This window comes from Lampris incognitus, chromosome 17 (genome assembly GCF_029633865.1).
Source record: "Lampris incognitus isolate fLamInc1 chromosome 17, fLamInc1.hap2, whole genome shotgun sequence".
Lineage (NCBI taxonomy): Eukaryota > Metazoa > Chordata > Actinopteri > Lampriformes > Lampridae > Lampris > Lampris incognitus.
The window spans coordinates 24,570,368-24,598,246 of record NC_079227.1 but is presented as its reverse complement, the minus strand read 5'-3'; the positions used below and the strand labels follow the sequence as shown (position 1 = coordinate 24,598,246).

General features: G+C 40.6%; 1 protein-coding gene across 1 annotated transcript; it reads right to left on the bottom strand.

Annotated features, from left to right (window-relative positions):
* Positions 1 to 1,806: 1,806 nt before the first annotated feature.
* LOC130127260 (inhibitor of nuclear factor kappa-B kinase subunit alpha-like) lies at positions 1,807 to 27,345 on the bottom strand. Its single transcript, XM_056296840.1, has 22 exons — positions 27,262 to 27,345; positions 26,579 to 26,694; positions 18,549 to 18,643; positions 17,005 to 17,122; positions 15,551 to 15,620; positions 15,366 to 15,454; positions 15,136 to 15,225; positions 14,630 to 14,754; positions 14,227 to 14,334; positions 13,811 to 13,946; positions 11,623 to 11,817; positions 9,602 to 9,704; positions 9,257 to 9,380; positions 8,049 to 8,200; positions 7,767 to 7,828; positions 7,151 to 7,260; positions 6,836 to 6,885; positions 6,541 to 6,646; positions 5,749 to 5,896; positions 5,259 to 5,395; positions 3,823 to 3,922; positions 1,807 to 2,308 (listed from the first exon to the last, which is right to left on the bottom strand). Exons 2-22 carry the CDS (start codon positions 26,681 to 26,683, stop codon positions 2,243 to 2,245), a joined length of 2,289 nt encoding a protein of 762 aa, XP_056152815.1. The 5' UTR covers positions 26,684 to 26,694; positions 27,262 to 27,345; the 3' UTR covers positions 1,807 to 2,242.
* Between the last annotated feature and the right edge of the window lie 534 nt (positions 27,346 to 27,879).

The window sequence follows — 27,879 nt, the reverse complement described above, 5'->3', positions numbered from 1 at the left end:
TTCCAAGGTTTTACTGGGCATGTTTCGGTCAGGGCTGACTAGTGCCGGCCTTGAAAAGAACAGGCAATACAGCGACTTCCCTGGCAAATGAGCAACTGGAGATTCAAACGCAGAACTGCACGTACATGACCAGTCATGCATTATCTTCCCTATAGCTGGAGATGATGTCAATGGTGGAACGGGGGGGGGGGGGGGGGGGGGTTCAGTGTGTACTAACATTGTCTGCATTATTGCCACATGTTGTCTCAGCTAATGGATTTCGCTACAGCCAGAGTTTTGAAATGGCTAATAGCCACACTGGGCATTTAATTCAACGAGGAAACTGAAGTGACCACGTGGACGCTTGTATGACTCTCTTACACGTAATGCTGCTCAATTTCCTGACACCTGTGGTTAAAAAAACAGCATAAAATGACAAATCATGAGGCCAGCTGAAATCGAGTCCACAACGGAACCAAAAACATTAACTGGGTCATGGGAAGGAAGGAAGGGAGAAGTACATAGACTGATAGAATGTGTCTAGCTCAGTGACTCATAATTAATCACTCTCAAGCCTGTATTGCTGCTCTGCTTTTAAATTATCTAAATAGTTGACCTAAATTGTTTCCAGCCTTACTCTATTATAGCGAAGGTTAAACTCAGACATTGTCAGAAGTTTCCAGCTCCTCCACTGTCACAGTTGGAAATTAACACGTAGCAACGGACATTTGTGATAAGTAATTTTTCCACAGTAAAAACCATCCATTCGGTGATAACATTTACAGCAGCAGCATTGACAACGAGGGCAAAGGCAATGCCAAGGACAGCACAGTCATGCCAAAGTCGGTTTTTATTGTAATACCAGGCAAACATTTGATTTCTCTACAATGCAATATCTTAAAAATTGAACAAAGACAGGTTCAAACTGTCAGATGGGAACAAATAGTAACATGGGGGGAAAACAAATGCAGCGTGTCACTTAAATTAAAGAACGAAAACAACTTTCCATTGCACTTGAACATAAATACACCTCAGATTAAAAATTTCTTTCTGCCGCAAAGTTCTGCTCGTCACACAAAACAGTTCAGTTTACACACAACAGTGTAACTGCAGTACATTCTAATTTGCCATTCTCCGTTTCCATTAAGTATCTCTGTACTAAGATCCAATTGTTTCATTGTAAAAATCAATGGACAAAGATGATCATTGTGCTATGATGTTTCTTGGAAACCAGGCCATGGCAAACTTCCATATATAAGCCATCCAGTGAAATAGAATGTGCATATGAATGGTTCAACAAAACCCATTGTGTCAACATGACAAAAAGACAAGATATACAGTACAGACATTGTATAAACAGATATTGGCCAGCCACTGTTGTCACATACATCATGACAAAGGCTGCCGCATATTATATGATTTAGAACATCTTGCATTAAAAAAAGAAATGAGAATAACATTTACTTATACTCCAAAACCTTAGAATCCACTTGTGTATAGCAAAATATTTTGACTTGAATATGAATGACAATAACCACTAACAATTTCTGTCTCATTTGTGATTGTAACAGCTGTGACCATTTGATAGCCTGATAAAATAGGATCCTGGGAGGATTTAATCTGGAACATCACATTTCTTTACAGAAAAGCATACATGGGAGTATCAAAGTGCTGTTTGCTTGATTGTTATTTCCTGTGTCCCCAAAACGCTTCCTTGTGTTTTCCTTGAGTTACATCACAAGCCACGAGGATGAACCGAGCTCCCCATATAACTGAGTCAAGTACACCTCATCCCGGGCCCGCACCCACCCACCCCTCAATCTGGTGCTACAAGTTTGCTTGGTTTTGCGATAACAACAAAGATGAATATTATTTGTTAATGATTTATGATAAACTGTCTGTGTGGCGAGTGATTAAAAATATGTGAAACCTACATGCTTCCCTAGAGAGAAGTAACACAACACATGATCAGTGTTTGGATGATATTTTGCATATAAAAACAATAATATTCATTGATCAAACTTTCCACCATATGAGACAACGGGAGAGGATGGGCACCAACAAGCTCGTGTGGATTCATCTACCGGTTGTTTTTTTTTTTTCTTTTCAAAAGAGGCTCAGAAAGGCCATTTTAAAGTGAATATCCCAAGTCAGTGTACTAATGTACATCATCTGCCACTCCATTCTGTTAGCAACATTTAGTCCTTAGTGTTACGTGGAGCGCAGGCAGGGATGAGTTGGATGGTGCTTTCATTAACAGGCCTTAGGCGTTTCGTTTTTTCAGTTTTGTCGATAACGTTTCGTATTTGGTCCAGCTCCAGTCTTGGTCCTACAAATAACAACAGGGAGATCAAGGTGTCACAGCTGCAATAATAAGGGAGACGCTCAGCTGAGAGTTAAGCCTTGGTTTATTTGTTCAGGTCCCGAAGTTAGACAGCCACACTTCTCTAAATGTTTATACAGAACACAAATATTCCCTTAAGCCATCGGGGGCACTTACACATACGAGAAAGTTAATAACAGAAAGGTATCCTGCATTAATGACTGAGGTATGATAGTCCTCACCATCTGCTGGACCTCAGTGGATAGCGCTTTGAAAGCATCAATGCCAAGGGTCAAAGGTTCCATTCCCAGTTGCGCCGCACCCATGCAAAAAATGTACCCACACATGCTACTGGCAGGGACACGAGGTAAAGGTATGTGGCGTTTTTCCTCCATAAAATAAAGGTAAAATCACTTTCCTGTGATTCCTGATAACTTAAACACCAGAAATAGCACACAATAGACACCCTGAAACAGTAAAGGCAAACCTAGCATGTTTTTTATATGCTTTTTATGTGTTTTTAAGTTGCTTTTAAACTTGTAGCACAATATTTGTAATAAAGTGTGCTGTAAATAAAATTAATATGAAAAATGAGAATATGTGTTATTGCTGTGAGCGATTTAGATTTTTATACCAAGATTGTGTCAACTGCTAAATATATAAAGAGGAAACAAGACTAGATTCGTCTTCTTCTTTCAGCTTGTTCCTCGTTTCTCAGGGGTCACCAGAGCAGATTGTACAGTTTACATCAGTACCCTGTGAGGGCACAGCACCAATGGTGGCCGTTGGAAACGAGGAACATGGAAACAAGACTAAGTTAAAACCTAGTTATATGGCTGGACCGCGACTACATTTATTAAACAGCTGTTTTTGCGTGACTAAATTTAAAAAGCGGCTGTTTTGATATTGATTCCTTGAACAGCTGATGACATAATTGAAAACTTTACACACGGCCAATGGGCAAAACTCCCAACTCGGCTGTCCGACCAATGATGAAACTCCATCACTCACTCAGGCACTCACTCACTCACAACCGCATGTGTAGGGCTGGCCCCGCTGTTGAGGTCCAGCCAAAAAGAATGCTGGGAATGACAGATCCGTTACCACACAAAACTATCAACATTAATGGTTTAAAAATGCTCGCGTAGTTGATATATGCCTAATATCAATTTGAACAGCATTTGCCCTGAAAAAAAAATTGGAGGCATCACTTCAAATGCTCTAAATCAAATTTAATGATGACTTTTGTTTGAAAATGTTAGAATATATGAGAAAACTTTCCAAGATCTAGCAGGAAGCGAGTCTTGCATTCTACATGGCCTACAGTGGCAGACTGCTAAAAACTAGAGCTTGAAAGGCTATTTGGTGCTTAAACAATGCCACTCACAATTCAAAATTCAAGCTTTGCCAAGTGCCAATCAGAGCCCTCAGCAATTCACAACAGTAATCCCACACATAATCCTATATACTTGCCTGCAAAGGTCAAGTCCAACATCAGACCACAAAAGCATTCAACTCACCACTATGCTTTTGGCTTGCTCATCAGCAGCCTCCTGCATCAGGCTGGTCAGCTGACTGAGGTACTTCTGGTTCTCCTGGAGCAGGCGCGGGGCTGCATCACTGCAAAAAAGGAAACACACTGAGCAAAGCAAGCCAAGCATGGAGGATCTACCCACATAAACTAGTCTGACTCCACCAGTATACACAAATCAAAGATGTGTTCTACAGATGAAAAGCCTCAGGTCAACACTATACAGTAGTGAGGTGTGGGTCAGGGTCTTTTAATACCTGCACCCACCTGACCCGTTATGAAAGTCAATCCACAACACTTGACCAGCTAAAATACGCGTTAATTAACTACCCAAACCATAAACCTCCAAATTTAGCCGAGGCAACAGAAAAGTGAGCAGTGTTGCACTATTTTGTTTTTGGGCTGTTCGCCCAGCATAATACACTGATTGCAAGGCATAGCCTATTGTATCTTAGCCTAATAAGGTAAGGGTCTAGGCTATTAAATAAAAACAGAGTCAGCGTCAGAACAAATCTAATCAGGGGGCATTAGGTAACCCACGGAGGGGGGGGGGCACAAACTGCTGTTCAAGAACTCAATCTATAATGTAAATGCTTGATAACACAAGTTTACCATCAACAACCCAGTTCCAATTTCAAAACATGCTGCAAAGTCTCTCTCTCTTATGCACGCGCACGCACGCACGCACGCACGCACGCACGCACGCACACACACACACACACACACACACACACACACACACACACACACACACACACACACACACGCCTCTTCTGACAAAAAAAAAGAAGTTTTGGCAGTGTAAACAAAAGCTACAGATACCACTTGGGGAAAAAACTTGGGACTTGTAGGTGAAGTCTCAACATTCTAAAACACATGCACTGACCAAAACCACAACCGAAAATTGATGATAAAGCTGCTTTCGTATGTGTATTAGAGAGACAGAGAGAAAGAGAGATACTCTGAATGCCGCTGTCATTTTTTGACCCACCGTTTGAACCCATATTTTCTAGTAAGCTTACCCAAACCTGCCTGACCCGCGGTTTGACTATCACTACTATACAATGTGACACACATACACCTAACAAATACAAAGAACTTACAATAAGCTATAATTCCTTCTAAACTGTTAAAAATAAAAAGTGCACTAACTAAGGACCAAGCCTAAAGTTCCGTGGAAATGTGGCTATTTAGACGCAGGCAGGTAAGGGCAAAGTATTTGTACAAGTTGTAGTTTTGCTCAGAGTCACGAAAATGGCATGAAGCACAGCCACTCAAATTCATTTGCACTGTGTGTTGTTTCATTTAGGTATGTTCTTTTAGAGATGCTGTCCTGACCCTGAGGAACATGCTAGCAACTGATGCTCTGCAGAGTTTGTGTCTTGTGTGTTTCTGGACCCCTGAATGACTTGATCATACTGGTACCTGTCATTTGGCCCAGGTAGAGAGGTGAGCGGGTGTGGGGAGCTGACAAGCTGTGCAGACTGGGACCACTGAGACACCTGCAGTGGGTTGGATGTCTCCGGACTGGCTGCTATTGAGTTTCGCGATGAATTCTGAGCCTGGATGAGAGGGGACAATGGTAACGGGTCACCAATCCTAAACTCATTGCCCTTGTCCTGAAAAAGAACACGGTCTTTGGACTGGGGGGGGATCAGATGGTAGATTATAATGCTTACAGATGTGTTACATACAGCAAATGGATGGCGTCGTATGTAACCCCCACACACACACAAAGGGCTCTGTTTCCATGCGTTACCAAGGCACATACTGTAACATTGGGATTTTGTGTGTGACCTTTGTGGGAGATTGTGCAGTCTTTCTTACGTGTCACTTCCACATGACATACCAATGAATTAAAAAAAAAAAATCCCAATTTACACCACTATCTAGTGGGCAAGAAGCAGCAACTTACACACGCTATTTTCAGTAAGTGCCAGAACTCCCTCTGTCTCTTGATCTGCATCTGCATCACCGTGTTGTCTGCATCCTTGATGCTCTCCAGGGTCTTCTCAATTCTTGGAAAGAGGTCAATGATCTTCTGTTTGCTGAGCAGGATCTTACTGTGAATGAGAGAAGTGAGAATGAAGATGTATAAAAACAAAGGGGCATGGAGGAGGGGAGAGGTCAACCCTTACGGTTTTAATGATACAGTCCAGCTGGGGTTCAATAAAGAGTGCAATGAGTTTTGTCTGGTGACCTTGAGTTGTTAGAGCATATTTGTACTATGGCCATAATTGGACCCATAAGAAATAAGGGTGTGTCCAGTTTGGGCCCCAACTTTTAGTTTAAAAAACACTGTAGTACATTTTGAAGTGGAAAATAACTCCTCTCTATCTTTCCTGTGCAGATGAGGAAAAATAGTTTGCATGTTGCGGAATGAAATGCAACTTTAAAAGAGAAGATGGAAACTTATTCATGTAATTATCAAGCAACAACGTTTTTTCTAACATCAGAGTAAAGTGACAGAGTTGAATCTTGGGATTTTCCATATCCCAACAACTTTATGAGTAACAGAAAGTTAAAACCACACATAGGCAATTGAGTACACTTATCTGTGAGTGCCAGATCGGCCGAAAATATGAGCTGTCCTGACACATGGAAAACCCCACCCACATAGCCATGACCCACCCAACAGGTAAAAATGAACAATGGGAATCATTTACAAAGGCCATGTGACCCAGGAGTGTTATGACAAAGCTCTCACCTGAGGTGGGTGTACAGATCTTTGAGCACTTTGTCCTGGTTCTGGACTGTCTGAATGATGGCCTTAACCATCTCAGAGCTGTCACTGCTCATATCTGGCTCAGGGGCTGAGGGGATAAAAAAAACACAACATACTAAGCAATGAGCCAAGATTTACCAAATAAAATCATCTGTTCACAAGGACAATCTTGAGTTAAAAAAACCCCAAAAACAAACTGCCCATATTAAAAAAACAGTAAGTCCTGGCAGAAGAGGGTAGAATCCTGGCATACTATTTCAAATATAAGTAAACTTACTTTTGCATTTCATCTTGAGTTGCTTATAGAGTTCGATAGCCTTTTCCTCTCTGCAATGACAAAGAAAACATAGTTGTGTACAATCAAACATTAGCATCACACATTGCATGCTGACAGGTGTATCACTGAGTGAAAACAATAGAGGAATAGCAACAGACTTTAGAAACAGCAAACATACTGGCAGAAATTAGCTTATTAAATTATACGTATTTTTTAAAGAAGTTGATTACAATGAGGAAAGGCAAGTTTTGATAAATATGGAGGTGACATATAGCCATGTATAGGATATGGAGAGAGGGGCAACGTCTCACTTACAGCTGCTCCATCTTGTCTCCTTGGCGACGGGCATAAGGGCTTCTCTGAAGCTCCACTATCTCCGAGTGCAGCGCCATGATCTCCTCATCCAGATGGCCCACCTCTGCCACCTACAGCACAAAAAGGGAATTACTCAAAGACCTTCAGCCACCACTGGGTACTATGCCATTCATGATGACATCAGATAAAAGACAAAATTGCAGAAAGAAATGGGGGAAAGAGAGAAAACATTTTCAGCAAGATATGAGAGCTACCAATGAAAAATCTGCGGTGAAAAAAAAACATGAGAAACGCAGGGAAAAACAAGTGAACAAACAAAGAGCAACATCAGTAAGAAAATAAAATCACAGCTCTCCAGGTTGATGTCGAGCTTGTCAGCTGAACTGGATAAGCAGAAGATTTCACAAAAACAAACAGCATTTGGCTAGAAGAGCTGTATATGTGCAGGCTACACATGCATTTACACATGCACCCTCACTTAATGCCAGCCAAATGTCTGGCCTTAAGTGAGGGTGCATATTAACAATTAGTAAACAACCCAGCTATGCCAAGGGTTGTTGTCCGGAGTCTGAAGTTAAAATCAGTTAAAACTCTTTAAACTGAAAACATACAGTACCTGGGCAAAAGCAGCTGCCCTCTCTTCATTCTCCTGCCAGGCTTTCAGCATCTTTTCAGAGGCTTTCAAACAGCAAAAACAAGATCAGAAAGAAATAAACTGACACTAATCCCATGTTGGGGGGGGTGTCATAACCTGGTGTCTCATTGTTTCTAATCTGATAATGATCCATTTTATATGCTCTTTAATAACATACATCTTTTAAGTACAAGAAGAAATGAAAAATTGACTTTTTTAAGAACAAGCAATTAGCACTCACAAAAACAAGCTGCATGTACTCACATATGCCATAGTGCATCTGATCGCTGTACTTTTCAAGGTCGTATTGGATGCTGCTTTTGAAGAAGTCCAGCTTGGCCTTCAACTGCTGAGAGAAGCCGAACATGCTGTTCTTATACCTGGTCAGATTGGTGTTGTAGCGCAGGAGACTCAGCCTTGGGCCAGAGCGACAGAGAACAACAGTCAGAAAGCGCTCTCTAAGCCAGAAGATGTGATGGTGCACTGCACCGATAGGATGGATGAAATGCTCCAAATTCATTTATGACTTCATCGCCACTGCACCAAGATGATTCATTCTCGACATGGCAATGCCTCCAAAGTTTCTTTACTGTTAGTTATCAGTTATACACAAACAATATGGTGTGTCTCAAATATGATTTAATTTGCATTAAAAACATCTACTGATGGGCAAAACAGAACAACTGAGTCCTATATTCTAAAGGTGTAAATGTTCAAAATAAGTGATGGGGGAGTGGTCCAAGAGTTTTCACTTCAAGGAGTTTCTCCTTTCTGTGTTATGTGACAGGTTCAAGTGGGCTTTGGAAAGTAAAAATAAGTGTTCCTTTTATTTTGTTTCAAACATCAGTTGTTTAAGTCTATGTTTTGTCCAAGCTGTGCTTTTGTTTGAAGTTTGTCATGAATTATCCATGCTTTTTTTTTTTTGATAATGGCTTTTTACAGATACACGCAAGAGCATTTTCCCCTGGGGGCCCCACATGGATGATCGTAGACTATCCTGTTTGTAAAGACACCATTACCTAAAAGGCGATCTGAGCATCTGCACTTGTTTTTTGTGTATGTAGTCTTAAGTTACAGTAGCATATACCTAGAATATTTGATATTAAGTTTCTCAGAAAGTATGAGTTCACGTCACTTCAAAGGCAGTGAAAAATGTGTGGTCAAATATAAATAAACCTCATCAAAAGGAGGGTGTGCCGGGCTAAATGAATGATATTCCAACATGATAGCCACTAATTCATCTCCTGTCAGCTCTACTTATCATTCTTTAAAGTACAAATTAAAACTCGAGACATTTACATGCACTCTTCAAGCAGCTTTGACAAAAACTAACTAATTTGAAATGATTTGACAAAAAGAATCAAAGTCCAGATTCAGGGGGTCTAGCATGAATTAGTTCTAGCTGGAAGACTGTGGTTGAAATGCATGTAAAGGCACTCACTGCTCTACCGTGCTTGGGTGTGTAGACTTACATGGCAGCCCTCTGGCCCTGGAAGAGTCTGCTGTAGTCCTCCTTAAGCCCACAGATATAGCTAACTGCTTCACCCCACACTTTCTTCAGCACAACAAGGGGCAGCTGGGTCTTAGCCTCTTGTACTATAAGGTTGGAAAGTAACCAAAAACAGTTACACCATTTGGTGTTAAAGCAAAGTGGAAGAGAAACAAGATAAATTGTTGGCCTGTGATATAGGTATTTAATTTAGAATTTTTATTTCAAGCACCAATGTGCAGTGTAGTTTTGCTTCATAAGCCAAAGCCTGAAACTGGAAAATACTGAGCACCATAACCTACTACATAAATCTTTAACATAAACTCACCAATAGTGTTGACCTTATCAGGCAGCTGTCTGGCACTAAAGGGGCCAGAGTACTTGGTAAGGCTCTTGTCAAACAGGTAGACAATGTAACTGTCCCAGCCTCTCTGTAAAGGTGAAAAGAATGGTGATACTTAAAGCAGAGCGAACACTTGTGTGCCTTTTTGAAAATAAAGAGTAGTGGCCTCAACTGCAATTTAGTGTTACAATACTGTCCATAAACACAGTCTAGAGCTGCTTATTGTTGACAAAAAAAAATCATAGTGCAAGTACTATGATAACAACGTGGATCATGACATACTGCGTTTTTGGTTTAAAAATCCCAATCCTGAAGATTTACATGCATTTCCAATATTGGTGTATGCAAGACAACAACTCATCAAGAAAAATTCAAATTTATGGACGCTTTTGTAGTTGCCCATTTTAGCAGTTATGGACGGACTTGATCTGGGGAAAAAAAATTACTTGGAGCGTTTCCCGTCTTCCCCACAGCAGCCAAATGCAGAAGAATGAAGCAAGTAGCGCTGAGTTTGAAGAAAATTGTTGTGGCTAATAAGCAGATATGGCAACATCCATCCATTATTCAAACCGCTTATCCTGCTCTCAGTCGCGGGAATGTTGGAGCCTATTCCAGCAGTCACTGGGCGGCAGGCAGGGAGACACCCTGGACAGGCTGCCAGGCCATCACAGGCCAGATATGGCAACACAACCTTGTAAAAAACCTTTACCAACAGATACTACATCAATAGCTGCAAAATGAATTCAACAATATTTTTGGTGGTGGGGTGCTGACATAGTGCCAGAGACTGTTTCATTTTGAATGGATCTCTGGGATTTGCAGTGCTCAAACACCACTTTAATTACCGGGTGTCACCATAGGTAACGATGATCTTCAGGATTGTAATTGTAATTTGTTATCAGCAACTGGAAAAAAATGAGGAGAAATATATCTACCAGTAACTGACATATGGAGATTTGAAAAAATCTTAATCAAACATTTTCTATAATGTATTACTTGATTTATGGGTGAGACATTCTGAACCACACCAAAGACTTTATTGAAGAGTTAAAAGAAAGTTTTAAGACATTGGGTTTCACAATGGCCTTTTCCCAATATATGCCCAGTCTCTTGCCCTTAGGATGTGAGGTGAGGCTGCAAGAATTTCCATTTTGCAATGTATGTTTTAACATCTAGTGCTTCACAAAAAATAAAATAAAATAAAATAAATAAAAAAGGACAATTACAAGATAAAAAATAAACATGCCAAAATGCAAGTAGGCGACCAGTGGCTGTATCATTAACACTTCACCACACTGAGCCTCATTAGACTAGCACTGATTTATTCAATTACATTAATGAGATATACCTAGTTTACAACCACTCCACTTTAGCCATAACAGAAGTAGCTTCCTGTTCATTTGTCTGCAACTCCGAAATGCTAATATGTGATTACTGCTAATGTTTTAACAAAAAGACAGATGAAATGATTCTCCAGTTCATCCATTTAAAAATTGCAAGTGAGGAATAGTTTATGATAAAGAGCCATTGATAAAGCACTAATGTGAACATCACAACAGATAACCCCCTAGGTTTGTGATTGTACGTTACTAGGAGCGTCTCAAAAGTCTTTTTACAACTTTGGACCCTTGAAGCATTGCACTCCATAGGACCACACTTCTGACTTACCAAAGGGGGCACTTGGACAACTGTAGGACCATAGGGCGAAATATGGGACAGGGCCACTGTCACTATGTTTCAAAGAAGGTTGAATCAGTTCATCTGGATACAACGTTTATACATTTCATCACTCAGTGAGGAAACGTATCTGTCAATAAACGTTGTATCCAGATGAACTGATTCAACCTTCTTTGATTTTCTTGCATCAAGACATGTCCCATTGTTTGTCACAACAGTGCAACAGACTACGTTAAATGTATGGCAGCATGCTCTAAACCGCTTAAAAAAAGAAAAGAAAAAAAAGATGAGATTAAACATGATGATTTTAAAAAGAGAAAATATCTTACCACCCCATCTAGGACACACTGTGCTGCAGGCTTCCTGGGGTCCAGTGACACCCCTGTCTCCTGCAGAAGCTCCTGGTTTACCACTTCTATCTTGGTCTCACCCTCAATGCACTTCTGCAAGCTGTGGAGACTCTCATCTGGAGCCAGCTGGAAAGAGTGGACCTGGGCCGTTGTCATGTTCAGGACATGGACGACCTAATGACAGAGGGGAAAGCTCTCAAACACTGTGGGCGAAAGACTTCCGAGTTTTCATTTAACCTCTGATGGTTGCAGAAACTGTCAGAGAAGTGAGAGAGACCATCTATAATTCAACAGACAACCAATATTGAATGAGCCATTTCAGTTATCTATTGCTGGGAAAATATGACATCCCCTCAAAAGAATGTATAGAAATAATACATATAGCATAAATAGTAAATATTGATTTAGTAACAGCTCTCACTATCGTAATATTTTAGAAATTAAGGCAAGCACTTATAAAAAGATAAATAAATGTCCCTGGCCCTGACACATATTTTAACTGTTGTCCTAGATGCAGCTAGTTCAAGCACAATAACATGAGTCTTACATCTCAACATAAAACATGTAGACTAGGAATGTTACTGGTTCATGAACCATTAACTACCAATAAGAATTCTCACCAATTAATCTGATTGGTTAAAACCAAACCCGTTGATAGAGTTGCAACACTCCCATAGGCTTCTGTTATATGCAGAAGTAATGTGTGTTGCGGGGCAACCAATAGTTCCAAAAACTATACAGCATATATGTATATATGGCGTTGAATCCCATTCATCAGTGTTTCCCAAGCACCCTCGCTTGAATGTATTTTTTGAAATTTTTACTCATTCGCGGACCTGTCATGAATTTAATCAATAGCAGCATTTCATGTAGCCAGTTTTAGTTAATATTTATCGTAAGATAATTGCTTGTTAGATTCTAAATGCACTTAGCCAACATAAACAAAACTTTGCTAGCTACAATAACCACGTCAGTTGGCCTACATATACCCCAAATTAATTGCAGTTATTGGTGTTCGTTGGCATACAAAGTTTACCTTTGGTTATTAAATTCATTTTAAAAGTTAGCAACACTTAGTTTCAACTGTATTAGTAAATCTGATTTCAATGAATGGTGGGTGAACTCTAAAAAACAATAGTCCTCAGTAGCTGGCCTAGTAGCATAGTATCATAGCAATCTCTAGCTCTGCTTTACGATATTACCACCTAGTGGTATAAAGTAAGTAATATAACATAAATAAGTAAAAAATAACAATAAAGTAGCAGACATATAAATGATAGAACACAGCAGTAATCAGTGCACATTATGCATTAATATTTACCAAAAATTGTTGTAAATATAATCACTGCTGCTGTCTGTCCCGCAGAAAACCACTCAAACAGGTTGACAGCACAGATTTGATTGGAACTGCTGAGTGCTACATGAACCACGTGATAACATGGCAGCAAGATCAAAGAGTGTTGCCACTCTCTCTTTCAACGGGTCTGGTTAAAACAAATAATTTCAAATACATAGCCAAGTGTTGGCAATGCAATTTTACAGTTTAGGCCAATCAACAAGGGTACGAAACTCTAGTCAACTACTGTACAACACACAAGGGCTGTGACAGCTGTTTTCCAAGGGCTGCCACTTTCAGTGTGTGAAAGTTAAGTGAGCAAAGTAGAGTTCAGTTTGGGACCATTATGTCCGCGAGGACATAATGGACATTGTAAGATGTACGATGTATGTAATTTGCCTATATATTTGATATCTAAGATTAACGTATTTCAAAAGTGTTCATGGCAGTCTTGTTGTGGAAGGGTTCAGCCAATAATGATAGCCTTTTTTTGGAATAGCCTATTTGAATAAGCGGGCGCTTATTTTCTTCCTCAGTCACAATTTTTTCCATGTCATATGGGCTAATTGTTTACTAAAGATTTCTGCGCAGTTTCAAAATGGGAATCCAGATGTCCTCATTTTTGGTAATGGCCCATGTTTGAATAAAGCTTTCTGGTTGAAAAAGGAAACATTTTTATTGGCATTTCTAAAATGGTCACAGACGAGCATCCATTGGTTCATATTAGATTTATCTATAAGCTTATTAGTTAACAATTAACAACCAAGTAAGTATGGCTGTCAGCTAGAAAAAAAGTCAAAATGTGCATCCTTAGCTCTGAAAGTTACTAACCTTCATACTCAGAATCTGTTCCAGCAGTTCAAAGCAGTGGGGTTTCTTGTTGTCAGGGTTGACTCTGCCTCCTCTTTGGACAGGATCCCACTTCAGCATAAGTTGCAACAGTGCTTCCATGGGGTCCAGCAGTGTCCTGTATATTTGTCATTCAAACACATGTCCAGGGGGAGAAATCAGTATCAAACATGATTTAAATATTAAATGACAGATAATGCTTTTGGCTAAGCACCCATTTAGTCATTTCACTGACTAAATGGAGGCTTAATTTCAAACACCCAGTAGACAAAATCTTTGTTTCCATTTTAGAGAAACTGTCCCACAGAACATGAAACAGATGTAACTGCCACTCTAGACTGTTTACAGGTGAAATGTTTGAGAACCATAGCCAAATCTTTAGGAAACAGGGTGTATACCTGCTGAGATTATTGGGGTATGGGAGATGTGTGGAAAACCTGACTTCTCCATTCAGTTCCTCTACAGCCATGATGTCTTTTGGACCTTTGTTCCGCACTTTGCTGGCCCTGTGGATGGGAGGAAGGTCAACAGCACACTACAGCAGGACTACATCTCAAAACAACAGTATTAGCCTCCCTAAATGTATGTTTGATTAAATATAGAAGTATTAATTAGATAAAGTCCCATGTTGATGAAAACTGGCTTAAAAAATATACAGGGAAAATGCATCTGTCAGCCATTTCCACTTGAGTCCATAATCTTCAGAAATGTGTCAAAATATGTTTTTGTCTGCCAACTGACAAGAGTTACTCCTAGGTAAATTTTAAATGTAACATTTTTCTACTAATCTCTTCCACATACCACTGGACAGGCTGCAGGTTGTGCAAGAACGGTCGGAAACCACAGCTGCATTCAAATATCATTGTGCCAAAACTCCAGTAGTCCACAGTAACAGTGTATGGTTTATTCTCAAATAGCTCAGGTGCCTGGAGTAAACAAGTAGAGCATTTGATCCACACAGTCAATCTTGTTAACCAAACTGAAAAATTTTCACAACTGTTTATACCATTATATATCTTCAGACTTAAAATGTTGCCTGTGTATCATGGTCTTTAGGAGTTTCCACTTGAGTACCCAGTATCCATGTGTGATTTTAATGAATACACAAGATCTTTAGATATACTTGGATAGTACACTTCCGTTACGAAGGGTAGAAGAGCGAGACTAAAGAAGAATTTCTCAGACTTTAGTAGAATGAGGAAGAAGATTATGGAAAGGAGGCATAATTCAACATTAGAAAATTATTTCAGATGTTTTATACTCTTAAATGATACATAGAAATGGATATTATTTGGTGAAGTGCTTACTAGATACTGGAGAGTGCCGACAAATGAGGTACAGAGACTGCCTTGGTCCAAGTCTTTAGCATAACCCAAGTCAATAATTTTGTGAACCAGCTGGAGGGACACAAAAACGCAATAAATTTTCTTTCAAGGCACACAATACATAACATACCCTGAAAATACACACACACACACACACACACAGGAAAGGTGCAAATCGGATTGATAAATCAAATAAATCAACGACAATTTACCTTCCCATTGACATCTTGCAGTACTATGTTTTCTGGTTTAAGGTCTCTGTGTATAATTTTGTTTTCATGTAAATACTGGATGCCAGATCCTAGAACACAAAACAAGTGTGAAGAATGCACAACATGGCACTTGGGAAAACAGTGAACAAATAAATAGTTTGGAAAAAGTAAAATACTGTACGTACCAACATCGTTGAGTAGCGAAAGCACTTCACTTTCTTTTAAGCCACAGCAGTTTTCAGGTTTACTAAGCATCTACAAACCAAACACACCATCACATTCTCAGTATACAGTTTGATCTGGTTTAATTAACTTTACTAGGTTCTATTTTCAAACTCTGGTTGGGGAGCAGAGGCAACCACTTAGCCTGGTACCCCTAGAGAAGGTAGGGGTTCACTGTCCAGTTTAACGATGCTCTGACTACTAAAGGCCTTTAAACACCGGGAGCGTTTTTTTTTGTGCGATTAATTTGCACGTCAATACATTTTTTTGAACTGTTAATTTTGTCATGAGTACTTTCACAGAACACAAATATTATGTGGCGAAAAAGTGACGTAATTCTTTTCGGAACAAGGTTGATTTTTTTGAGCTTTCGCACTGCAAATAAAGGCATCAACCAATCACGTTGTGCGGAACAGATGTCATGTCACAACTGCTAAGGAAAATGGTGGACCAGTTTATTGTGTTTCTCATCACCCTGTATTGTATGACAAAGGACACAAAAATTATAAAGATAATGAATTCAAGGACAATGTGTGGCGGAGCATCGCCGAGCATCTAGGCTTTAAACATTCAAGACTATATCTAAATTAATATTTACTAGTTCAGTTTGATAACTTCAAAGAAAAGTCTGCACAGTGGAGTAGTGAAGAGACCACGGTGCACCTGGTTTTATTGCCATGGGATTTGGCGAGCAGGAGAGGTAGAATACTGGCAGAAAGTATCCCCCACCCTCAATGCCTCAGCTGATGCTCTGTTTCCCCAAAGACTCCTAATGGCACCCAGCACACTGCTGTCTACATCATCACCACCTTCATCCTCAACATCAGCACTATGCTTCCCATCTGCATCACAGAGGTAGTTTGTCAGGATGTAGGTGGCTTTGATGCAGCTGACAAGCTGTTAGGAGAGACTTGCAGTCAGCATTAACACACCCTCCAGCACAGACTGAGAATGCCAAAAATACAACTTTGTGTTTCTGTCTCAAATTCCTATCGCTGCCAGTATGAATAGTTTTGATGCAAACTATTCGCAGGTGACTATTTCACATTTCCGTGTCATTTACTAGTCATGTGTGTTAAGGCCTCAAGGCTGGGTATGGAATCTAGACCTTCTGGTTGAGCGATGGTCTCATTAGGCATCAGGCTCTCACTACCCCTCAGATATTTGATTTTATAATGCTTTTTAGTCTGGGTCACAATGTTTTGTTGACCTAAGATGGGGAAGAATTCTGAAGCCCAACTGTTTGAATGAGAAATCAGCTTTATCGTACACTTGGGATTTATCATTTTCAATATTTTATGATGAAGATACTATGTAAGATGAATCCACCCTGAGGTTGCCTTATGAGAAAAATTTACATGATAAGGAGTATTACTGAGTTTAGAATCACTAAGTTTCCTTTCCACAAGTACCTTACCTTTCTTAGGTCTCCCCTGGAGCAGTACTCCATGGCCAGCAGTGGAAGATCATTCAAGGCTATGTGCTTCATCTCCTCGGGCACGTCTCTGGCTGTCACAACATTGATGTTATTTAACCTTAAAGAGAGATGACGAGACAGCAGGTTAAAAACACTTGTCACAACCACATTACCTGATATAATCACATCACTATTACAATGTCACCACAATTTTATGTATTTCAAATCTAATAAAAGTCATTTCCAACCACATGAATGTAGGCCCTCCAAAACTCATAAAACCCCCTCGTAGTTTTGAATGTTAACATTGCAGTGCAGACAAGACAAATGTTGGTTTCCCTTATATGAGCTCCATTCCTGGATAAGGATTTTTCCTTCCAAGAACTAATAACATAACACACTGGCTGTCTCATTTGAGCCATATTCCTCTCACTTTCTCACTGTATGCTCACAAAGACTGAAGTCCTGGAAGATGGCCTGCCCTCTCTACATAATAAGAGTTCATTATTGAGAAAAGCTTGAACCAGGGTCCAAAATCACTGTTACACTACTTTATATAATTGTTGCATTAGGTTAGTTTAGTGTCATATTGGGATATACCAAGCACACCTTTTAGTTGAATTCCAGCCAATAATCAGGAAATTACAAGCACTGCAGGTTCACAGAAGGATTTTTTGATTCTTTTCTGCTTGAATACCAGCTACAGAGGATTAAGTATTGCAGAGAGATAAGCTTGTAGGATTTTTCACCATGACTCACAAGCTAAAAAGGACATACAAACTGTGAACTGTATTCCATCTTGCCTGTCTTCCTGATGCTCAGTCTTTTGAATCTTTAAGCAAAGCTATCAAAGACATTTTTTGTAAAGCCATAGGACACCATATGCTATTGTTTTCTGTTTATAAAACTGCCCATTCATTGAAATTGCTTTCACACCAGAAACAGTCCAAAGAGAAGTGGGCAAAGGTCCCTGAATTTTGGTGAACATTTTGGACTAGTGTGGTCCACATGGAAGTTTTATGTTCGTTTTAAATGCTGTAGATGTGAAAACAACCTCGAAGTCTTTGCTCCCAAAACCCTGATTCCCCTTTGCAAAGTTACTTGGGTTCTACCCAGTGTAACCACAGCTTTACTGCAAGATACATAGCCCTCCACTGAAACAATTGGGGGATAGGGTGCCTTGTTCAGGGCCACTAGTATGTATTGAGGGAGGGGAGACTGTTACTAAATAACTGTCACCACATTTTTATACCAACCCAGGGTTATAAATCAATTCTTAACAAGCTTGCTTCTCTGACTTCTTGGCTAAAGTTCTTTAGATAAGCACTTTGTATTGCAGACCTTGTGACAACTTTAAATGACAATTCAAGAATGCTGTTAAAATGTAGGAAGGTAACTGTTCCACTATGCTGGATAATATCAGTGAGGGAACACAAGTCTCAAGACATAAAAATACCAATATATAAATACATCATACTGTTTTTTGTATAACAGCAAGCTCTCTCAACAAACAAGGAGAGCAAGCTGAGGACAAGAGTACAAACTTTTTCATGATCTGGATCTCTCGGCTCCATCTGTCCTTATTTCTCGGTGTCAACTCCAGACGGCACATTTTCACAGCTAGTTTTTCATTTGTTTGCTGAAAATGACAAAACAAATTCCCCTTTAAGTAACATAACACATAGCAGAGTTAACAGTTAACATGCTGTTGCTATTTCCAATATGATTGATTTTTATGAGAGGTTTATCTTATACATCTATATCCCCCTGGCCCAATGTAAGGATGCAGTTATAATGTACACATAACGGCCACTGTATTAGGTACATCGCAGTACCCAGTTGTCTCAAAAGTAGCTTAATTTTTGAAGTTTGGATTCATAATAACATCATTCCAGTCAGCCAGGTCCAGTTCTAATATCATGAACCAGTTCCTGCAGATTTTTCCACAGCATATTCATGATGTAAACAGCCGGTTCTACCTCAAATCAAGAGTGCTCTACTGGGTTAGGATCTAGAAGCCCACAACTGGGGTAAAGCATAGTCATTTAAGTGCAGTTAAACTGCACTAAAGTGCAGTTACTGGAGATGACAGGATAATGTGACACTGTACGTTATAATGGTGGATGTATGTATTTGAAAAACGCCACAATGAACAAAAATTGTGGCAATTAAGGGATTTACATGGTCAACTGCTATATTTAGGTACTCTGCATCATTTAGCCAATACGCCATTAGTTAGTAGGCCTAATGTGTGCATTTTAACAATGCCATCACCAAGTCAAAACAGAAACTGAAATTTGTCAGACCAAGTGAAAATTTCCCAAAACATAGCTTATCTATTATTTTGTGATCAAAGTCCAGCAGGAAGGGAAACTGGCACTGGTTTTGTGCTGCTGCAGCCCATTTGCTCCAACGTTCAACAACTTGTGTCAACTGAGATGCCTTTGTGCACATCACGGAGGCCATTTACACCTAGCTTTAACATGCATCTTGGATAAGCTGATAGTAAGTGGACTGCTCCAAATACGTCAGTTCACACCTGGCATTAGCATGCGTCTCCACATGCGTCTCAAGTAACCACTTGCCAGTGCATTCTTAGTGCCAGTCCCAAGCCTGGATAAATGGGGAGGGTTGCATCAGGAAGGGCATCTGACATAAAACTTTTGCCAAATCAAATACGCAGACCATAAGTCAGATTTCCATACCGGATCGGTCGAGGCCCAGGTTACCAATGACCGTCACCAGTACTGTTGGCCAGCAGAGTACCAATGGTAACTATGCTATTGTTGGGCCAAGGAGAAGGGGAAGTCATGCCTAGAGGCAGTGGGAGAGGTGGAAGGAAGGGCAGGAGTGTTGAGGTCAGAGTCGGAAATTTTGAATGTTAGTACTATTACTGGTAAAGGGAGAGATCTGGTTGATATGATGGAGAAAAGGAAGGTAGATATACTGTGTGTGCAAGAGACCACGTGGATGGGGAGTAAGGCCAGGAGCATCGGAAGAGCGTCCAAATGCTTCTGCCATGGTGTGGATGCGAGGAGAAATGGGGTAGGGGTAATCCTGAAGGAAGAGTATGTCAAGAGTGTGTTGGAGGTGAAGAGAGTGTCAGACAGAGTGATGAGTATGAAGCTAGAAATCCAAGGTGTAATGATGAATATGTTGTCAGCGCATATGCTCTGCAAAGTGGGTGTGAGACGGAAGCTAAAGAAGATTTCTGGAGTGAGTTGGATGAAGTGGTACAGATTGTACCCAAGGCGGAGAGAGTGGTGATTGGAGCGGACTTCAATGGGCATGTTGGTGAAGGGAATGGAGATGATGAAGAGGCGATGGGTAGATATGGTGTCAAGGAGAGGAATGTGGAGGGACAGATGGTGGTGGATTTTGCGAAAAGGATGAATATGGCTGTGGTGAATACATATTTCAACAAGAGGGAGGAATACAGGGTGATGGATAAGAGTGGAAGAAAGTGCACACAGGTGGACTATATCTTACGCACGAGATGCAATCTGAAAGAGATCGGCGACTGCAAGGTGCTGACAGGGGAAAACGTAGCTAAGCAGCATCTGATGGTGGTCTGTAAGATGACTTTGCAGATCAAGAAGAAGAGAGTGAAGGCAGAGACAAGGATCAAATGGTGGAAGTTGCAGAAGGAAGACTGTTGTGTGGTGTTCAGGGAGGAGGTAAGACAGGCGCTGGGTGGTAGTGTAGAGTTTCTGGATGGCTGGGCAAGCACTGCAGAAATAGTGAGGGAGACAGCTAGGAAGGTACTTGGTGTGTCATCTGGTCAGAGGAAGGAAGACAAGAAGACTTGGTGGTGGAATGAGGACGCACTGGAAAATATACAGAGGAAGAGGTTGGCGAAGAAGAAGTGGGACAGTCAGACAGATGAAGAAAATAGAAGGAGCACAAGGAGATGTGGCGTAGGGCGAAGAGAGATGAAAATGAGAGAGAGAAGCTTGGATGATGTGGGGATAATGAATCAGGAAGTGCGGTGGATTAACAAGGAGGAAGTGAGGGAAGCTATGAAGAAGATGAAGAGTGGAAAGGCGGTTGGTCCAGATGACATACCTGTGGAGGCAGGGAGATGTTTAGGAAAGACGGCAGTGGAGTTTTTAACTAGATTGTTTAACACAATCTTGGAAAGTGAAAGGAAGTCTGAGGAGTGGAGAAGATGTGTACTGATACCAATTTTCAAGAATAAGGGTGATGTGCAGAGATGTAGTAACAACAGTGGTATAAAGTTAATCAGCCACAGCATGAAGTTTTGGGAAAGAGTAGTGGAAGATAGGTTAAGAGGAGAGGTGATGATTAGCGAGCAGGAGTATGGTTTCATGCCAGGAAACAGCACTACAGATGTGATGTTTGCTTTGAGAATGTTGATGGAGAAGTATAGAGAAGGTCAGAAGGAGTTACAGTGTGTCTTTGTGGATTTAGAGAAAGAATATGATAGGGTGGTGAGAAAGGAAGTGAGGTATTGTATGAGGAAGTCGGGAGTGGCAGAGAAGTATGTAAGAGTGGTGCAGGATATGTATGAGGGCAGTGTGACAGTGGTGAGGTGTGCGGTAGGAATGACAGATGGGTTCAAGGTGGAGGTGGGATTACATCAAGGATCGGCTCTGAGCCCATTCTGATTTGTAATGGTGATGGACAGGTTGACGGACAAGATGAGGAAGAAGTCTCCATGGACTATGATGTTCGCGGATGACATTGTGATCTGTAGTGACAGCAGGGAGCAGGTTGAGGAGAGCCAGGAGAGGTGAAGGTATGCACCAGAGAGAAGAGGAATGAAAGTCAGTATGAGCAAGTCGGAATACAAATGCGTGAATGAGAGGGAGGACAGCGGAATGGTGAGGATGCAAGGAGTAGAGGTGACGAAGGTAGATGAGTTTAAATACTTGGGGTCAACTGTTTAAAGTAACAGGGAGTGTGGAAGAGGTGAAGAGAGTTCAGGCAGGGTGGAGTGGGTGGAGAAGAGTGTCACAGGTGATTTCTGACACAAGGATGCCTTCAAGAGTTAAAGGGAAGGTCTACAAGATGGCAGTGAGACCAGCTATTTTGTATGGTTTGGAGATGTTGGCACTGACAAAAAGACAGGAGGTGGAGCTGGAGGTGGCAGAGTTAAAGATGCTAAGATTTTTGTTGGGAGTAATGAAGATGGACAGGATTAGGAATGAGTACATTAGAGGGAAAGCTCAGGTTTGATGGTTTGGAGACAAAGCAAGAGAGGTGAGATTGAGATGGTTTGGACATGTGCAGAGCGGAGATGCTGGGAATATTGGGAGAAGGATGCTGAAGATGAAGCTGACAGGCTAGAGGAAAAAGAGGAAGGCCAAAGAAGAGGTTGCAGGTGCAGGACATGCCGGTGGTTTGTGTGACAGAGGAAGCTGCAGAGGACAGGAAGAGATGGAAATGGATGATCCGCTGTCGTGGGAGCAGCTGAAAGAAGAACATGTGTATATATATATATATATATATATATATATATTCTTTTTGCTTTCCATTTTCGTTCGTGCAGTATTAGTATTGACCAATCACGTTTGAATAGGCGGCGATTTCTACTGGTCTATTGGTTGCACGTTGTTAACAGCCCGAACGGGGAGTGAAAAAGGCAGAACAAATTGGCTAAAATGTCATCTGGACCCAAAACACCTACAAAAATTATCGTGTTTGAGTGTGGTGTGGAAAAATGTTCGATTCATGTCGACTACTTGTGAAACAGTCTGGTCGTAGACGTCGTCTCTCAACTCCAACTCCATTCTCACAATTCATGTTTCTAATCCATCCATCATTTATCCATTATGTTACTAATCCGACTGTAAAAAATGATGGGCACGTGGAAGAGGAAGTCTTCATAGGAAACAGAAGCGAACAGCCAGCAGCTACACTGGAAGACCCAAAATATTGGCTGTTGTCCCCAGCCACTGGGTTCTGAGATTGTATGCAAATAAACACATACATCACTGTGATAGGGGTGTGTGGTTTAGCCTTGGCTGCAAGCGGAGGGAGGGAACATTGCTCATGGGAGAGCATCACACTGTCCCATGCAAGTGAACGAATAAAAGACATTATTAAATAAAGCCTGTGTTAATCGCCTAAAACCATGTCTGACTTCATCTCAAACCCTCTCCATGACATAGACATGTCACAATCACGTAAATAAACATGTACAGAAACGCGAGGAGAGAGTCGAAGTAACAGGCATTTAAACAAAATGAGACATCCTTGCTCACTCAAGCTCATTTTAATGTGGCCTCAATTATTATGACGTATTTCCAATCTCTGAGTTATTACTGTCAATTCCATCCATCCATCCATCCATTAATCCAAACTGCTTATCCTGCTGTCAGGGTCGCAGGGATGCTGGAGCCTATCTCAGCAGTCATTGGGCAGCAGGAAGGGAGACACTCTGGACAGGCCGCCAGGCCATCATAGGGCAAAAGAATTTAACAAAGTTGTTATAAATGTGAGAGGTAAAGCACTGTCGACTGTCAATCTGTGTATGTCCTCTACCTCCAGGCCATGTGTTAACCTCAAGTCTGACAAGGCAGGGACACTGTTCTGTAGAATTAGTCATATGTGTATGAATGTTAACTACCTGTGGAATAGTCATGTAAGTGGCAAGGAAGTATTTCAGAGGAAAAAAATCCAACAGCCGAAAGCAAAATTTGCAATGCAAATGTTCTGAAGTGTGGCAGTGCTGTACACTTTGCCCAGTTGCCATTATATAATGGAAAAGGCCATCCCTCATATGAACAATGAAGTTTGCGAATTTCTCTCCAAACTCTTGGAGAATGTAGGCATGATTAGTTTCACAACAGACATCTGGAGCTCAGACGTGAGTCCAATTATTCTACTAAATTATATTGTCATACAAAATTTGAAGTGCTCTTGAAGAAATAAAACAAATCATCCCATATCCCAACTGCACCTTTTTTTTAAATTTCCATTCCACTTTGTTGTGAAGCACAACAGGTTTTTAAAAAGTGGTGTGTAAATAAACGTTATTATTCTGATGATAACGACGTAGATCTGTCGGAAAGCCTTCAGACCCCTGACCTGATATATTCTCTCTCTCACACAGAGTGGGCTTTCTGACTAATTGTGTAATATAACACCTTAAATTTTAGACTGACCTTGTCTCTTGTCTCTCTCTCTCTATTGCATTTAAGGAATAGTCTATTGTGGGTAAATAGCTTCACATTATTACAAGAGCATGGATGCAACAAATGCATGTCGTGCCAGATACAGACAAATAATCTTGATGAGGAAAATTAACTGAGTGAATTAGTAGCGTCAGGCTCCGATTGTTTACCTTCTTACATTTTGTGCTCAAAATACACAGCAATAGTTGAAACTCATTATGTGGGGAATGGTAAATGTCTGAACACTAGAGTTTGTAATTCTCAACCCGAACCCTGTCAGGCTCGACCCGATCACGTTGGTTCAGGCTCAGATTATTTAATTATTCCAGCGTGTTTGAGAGGGCCAGGTTCTGTACTGCGGCGAATAATGAACTTGAACTTGAGTGCGCAAGCAAGCAGGGGATCTTCCACAGTTGTGGGTCTGATGTATGTCAGAAATTACAAATGAGGTAAACCCAAAAATAAACACTTAACCCAGAGGAGGCTTGGTGATCACCTAATCAACTGACATCCTCAGTTGACTACGCGATCCTTCAGTGCGGCCTGGACACATGTGAGTTTACACTTCAAATGCGATGTGGACAAGTGCAACCCAGGCCACCTATGCATGTGGCCTGAGTGATCAGATTTCAAGATGCATTGAGGACACATTGAGTGCATTCACACCTGTACTTATAGCTGTCCACCTGTGATCTGACCACCCAAGATGCATGTTAATGCTAGGTATCAATACAGATGCAGGAAAAAAACTTTTAATACAAAGCAGTACAAGCCTGTTTCGTGCTATGTTAATGCAAGGCATAAACAGCCTTCATGTTGTACTGAGCTTTATGTTTGCATTGCTGGGGACTGTTAGATTGAACAAGTGCTGTTATTTCTTCTGCCTCATCTCCCTCACAATATGTTTTTGCAAACAGGAATGCCAATGTTTGGGTGGTGTTCTTCCCAATATGGTTTTATTTAGAAAAAATAAAAAAAGTTGGAATTCTATTTATCTTTAGTACGTTTTATTGATTCATTGATATATTAGAAAAGAAAGGAAGGAGACAGAATAGAGAAAGACTCAAGAAATGGCTCTGGCATGACTGCATCTTAAAAGGTGTTAAGTAAGGACACACCAATACCGGGTGCCAGGTATTGGGTTGATACCAGGCTAAAATGGGAGTATTGGTATCAGAGATTTCAGCCAAGACAAAAATCTGATACCAAAAGCTATGAGTAATGTCATCACATAAAAGCAAAACGGTTTGATTTACAGCATTTTTGGTACTTGGAAGCCTGTATTTCTTGAATGGTGGGGGAAAAAAACAAAAAACTGACTATCTCAAATTATTTTGCCTAGTGACCCCAAACTAATGGCTTAAGTCTGCACTGTACAGCAGAAGTGTTAGATCAGAACGGTACTCAATATCGGCTGATACTTAAAGCTTCATACTCAGGATTGGTATTCTGTATCAGCCGATACTTAAACCTTCGTACTCAGAATCAGGATCAGCATTGAAAAAGTGATATCAGTGCATCCCTGGTGCTAAGTTTAATTCTACTCAAATCTTAACCTCTACTGTTCAGAGATGTGAAAAACAACAACACAACAATAGCAAGCTAACGCAAAGGTACCAGATGCACAGCACGTTTGCCAACATCTGCCATTTTCAAAAATCCTCAGTAGATATCGTTCGCTGCAGCAACTGCATAGTTGGATGTAAGTGCAAGCAAACTTTAGTGGGGGGCGAGGCATCAAACGACAGTAAAAAACAATTCAGCCAGCCCAGCTCCTGTGTTTTTGAAGTCAGAAATCCGAGTTTTCATATTATGCTTTAGGAACACTAAAATACTACACATAGCACTTCAGGGGCACTGGTGCTTTCTGCAGGGACTGATATTATTTCTTTTACTGCACCATTTTCAGCAAACTAGACACTGTAGGGCACGAAAATCCCAAGAGGAAGGTTGTTTCTGAGATACTAAAACCAGTTTGTCTGGCACCAACAATTATACCATGCTCAGTTGACTTAGATCACACATACTGTCCATTCTCGTAATCTTGTGTGCATACTTTGAATACTGAGGCACTGCCTTGTCACTCATTGAGTACCTAATAAAGTGGCCACTGAATGTACACTGATATGGATGGTGCCCTATTATGAACATATAATTGCAAATGTCAATGTATTCTTGGTGGCAATTAATTTATTCATGAATAGTTATGAGTATTTGAAAACTGAGTCAAAACAATTTCATTTCAAGCTTCTGTTTTCATTGTGAAAAATATTCATTTGTGGATAGTGGAATATTTCTGGTCATAGTGCATTTTTGTGCAATGTGGGTTACATTTGGGCCTACTGAGTTCCAAGACAATCTTGCATAGCTTGGCATGTTCTTTTGAGTTTACTGCCAATGAAAGATTGTAATGACATCTCACTGATGAAACTTACATGATGTTGGTAGAGGTAAACATGGGCAAAGCCACCCATGCCCAACCTTTCTTTCAACTCCCAGTCTCCGCAGTTTTGATTTTGTCTGAAAGGAGGCTTCTCCATTGCAACGCAAACTGTAACAGAATTTCAGTGTCATCTCAATAGAAATAGCATTGACATACAAATTAGTTTAAAGAAGAAAGCAGCAAAGACAACATCCGACGGCATGCCACACTGACCGTTTCAACTTGACCATCTTTCTAACATCACGTACAAGTATTAGTAAATAAAGCAATAACTGTCAGGATTAAGGCTATATCCTGGATCCGCTAGCACTGAATAGCATTCGATGTTGTCACATTGACGCTGATAGTTTGACACAATACGATTATACTAACGCCAACGCTCTCTTTCACCGAGTAATTTTTATAAGTAAACGTGATAATTTTAGAAAGCGTACGTATGTAGTTAGCAGAATATTTCGCTGATATAGCGGCTCAATAATTAGCAAACAATTAGCATTAGCACTCAGTTATCGTTCAACAGTCCCGATGTGTTCTCGTGCATCCCAGAAAATAGACGGGGCCATTTGCTAGCTACCTGGTATTGGGAAACAGACGCTCCGACAAGTGAGCATTTTGTGAAGTAGCATTTGCGATAACTATGTCGAACAGCAAACAAAAATGCGCGATGAAACTCACCCAACGTTTCTACGAAAATGTCATCAGCTGTGTCCGCGAGAAGATTACGATTGTCTTGTTTTCGGCTCAATGCAGCAGTGTGTGGATGTGTACTTTCCTAGTAGTGACGTCACCAGAAACCCCGGCTGGGTTTGAAAATGAGGCGGGGGGCGGGGGAAAGGTAGTTCAACAACACATCTGCCGGGCTGAACATGCTCACGCTCCTGGATTACCATCAAAAACACTTACTAGCGTTTTCATATTTAGAAAAATGACTACCTCAATCTACTCAGCAGGCAGAAATCCATCCATAACCAACTAGATTCATTGCCGTGTTTTTCTTTTCTTTACATTTTAGTTAAGTTTGCTTCGGGGGCAAAACTAGGTTAATGTCTTGTGATATCCTTTATAAAATCCATCCATCCATCCATTACCGGAACCGTTTATCCTGCTCTCAGGGTGCAAATAATTGTTATATGTTCTTGCATGAAACAAGGGTGATACTTCATTTCTCAAAAGGCAAATAGTCTCCTTCCTCATCAGAGTTAAATTGCACTTCGGGCCTATCTAGAGTTCTCCAAAACTGTTGATTCTATTGTTTACTATATAAATAATGAACACGGTTATCTTTTCAAAACA

Bases quoted from the DNA above. Each gene is read 5' to 3' on its own strand.
- LOC130127260 (XM_056296840.1), bottom strand. From the start codon at position 26,683: ATGGAGAAGCCTCCTTTCAGACAAAATCAAAACTGCGGAGACTGGGAG. The intron at 5,396-5,748 runs GTAAGTTGCTGC...CCTCTCATCCAG, and splicing joins ACTTACTGAAAATAGCGTGT to GCTCAGAATTCATCGCGAAA. The intron at 3,923-5,258 runs GTACCAGTATGA...CCTTTTTTGCAG, and splicing joins CTACCTGGGCCAAATGACAG to TGATGCAGCCCCGCGCCTGC.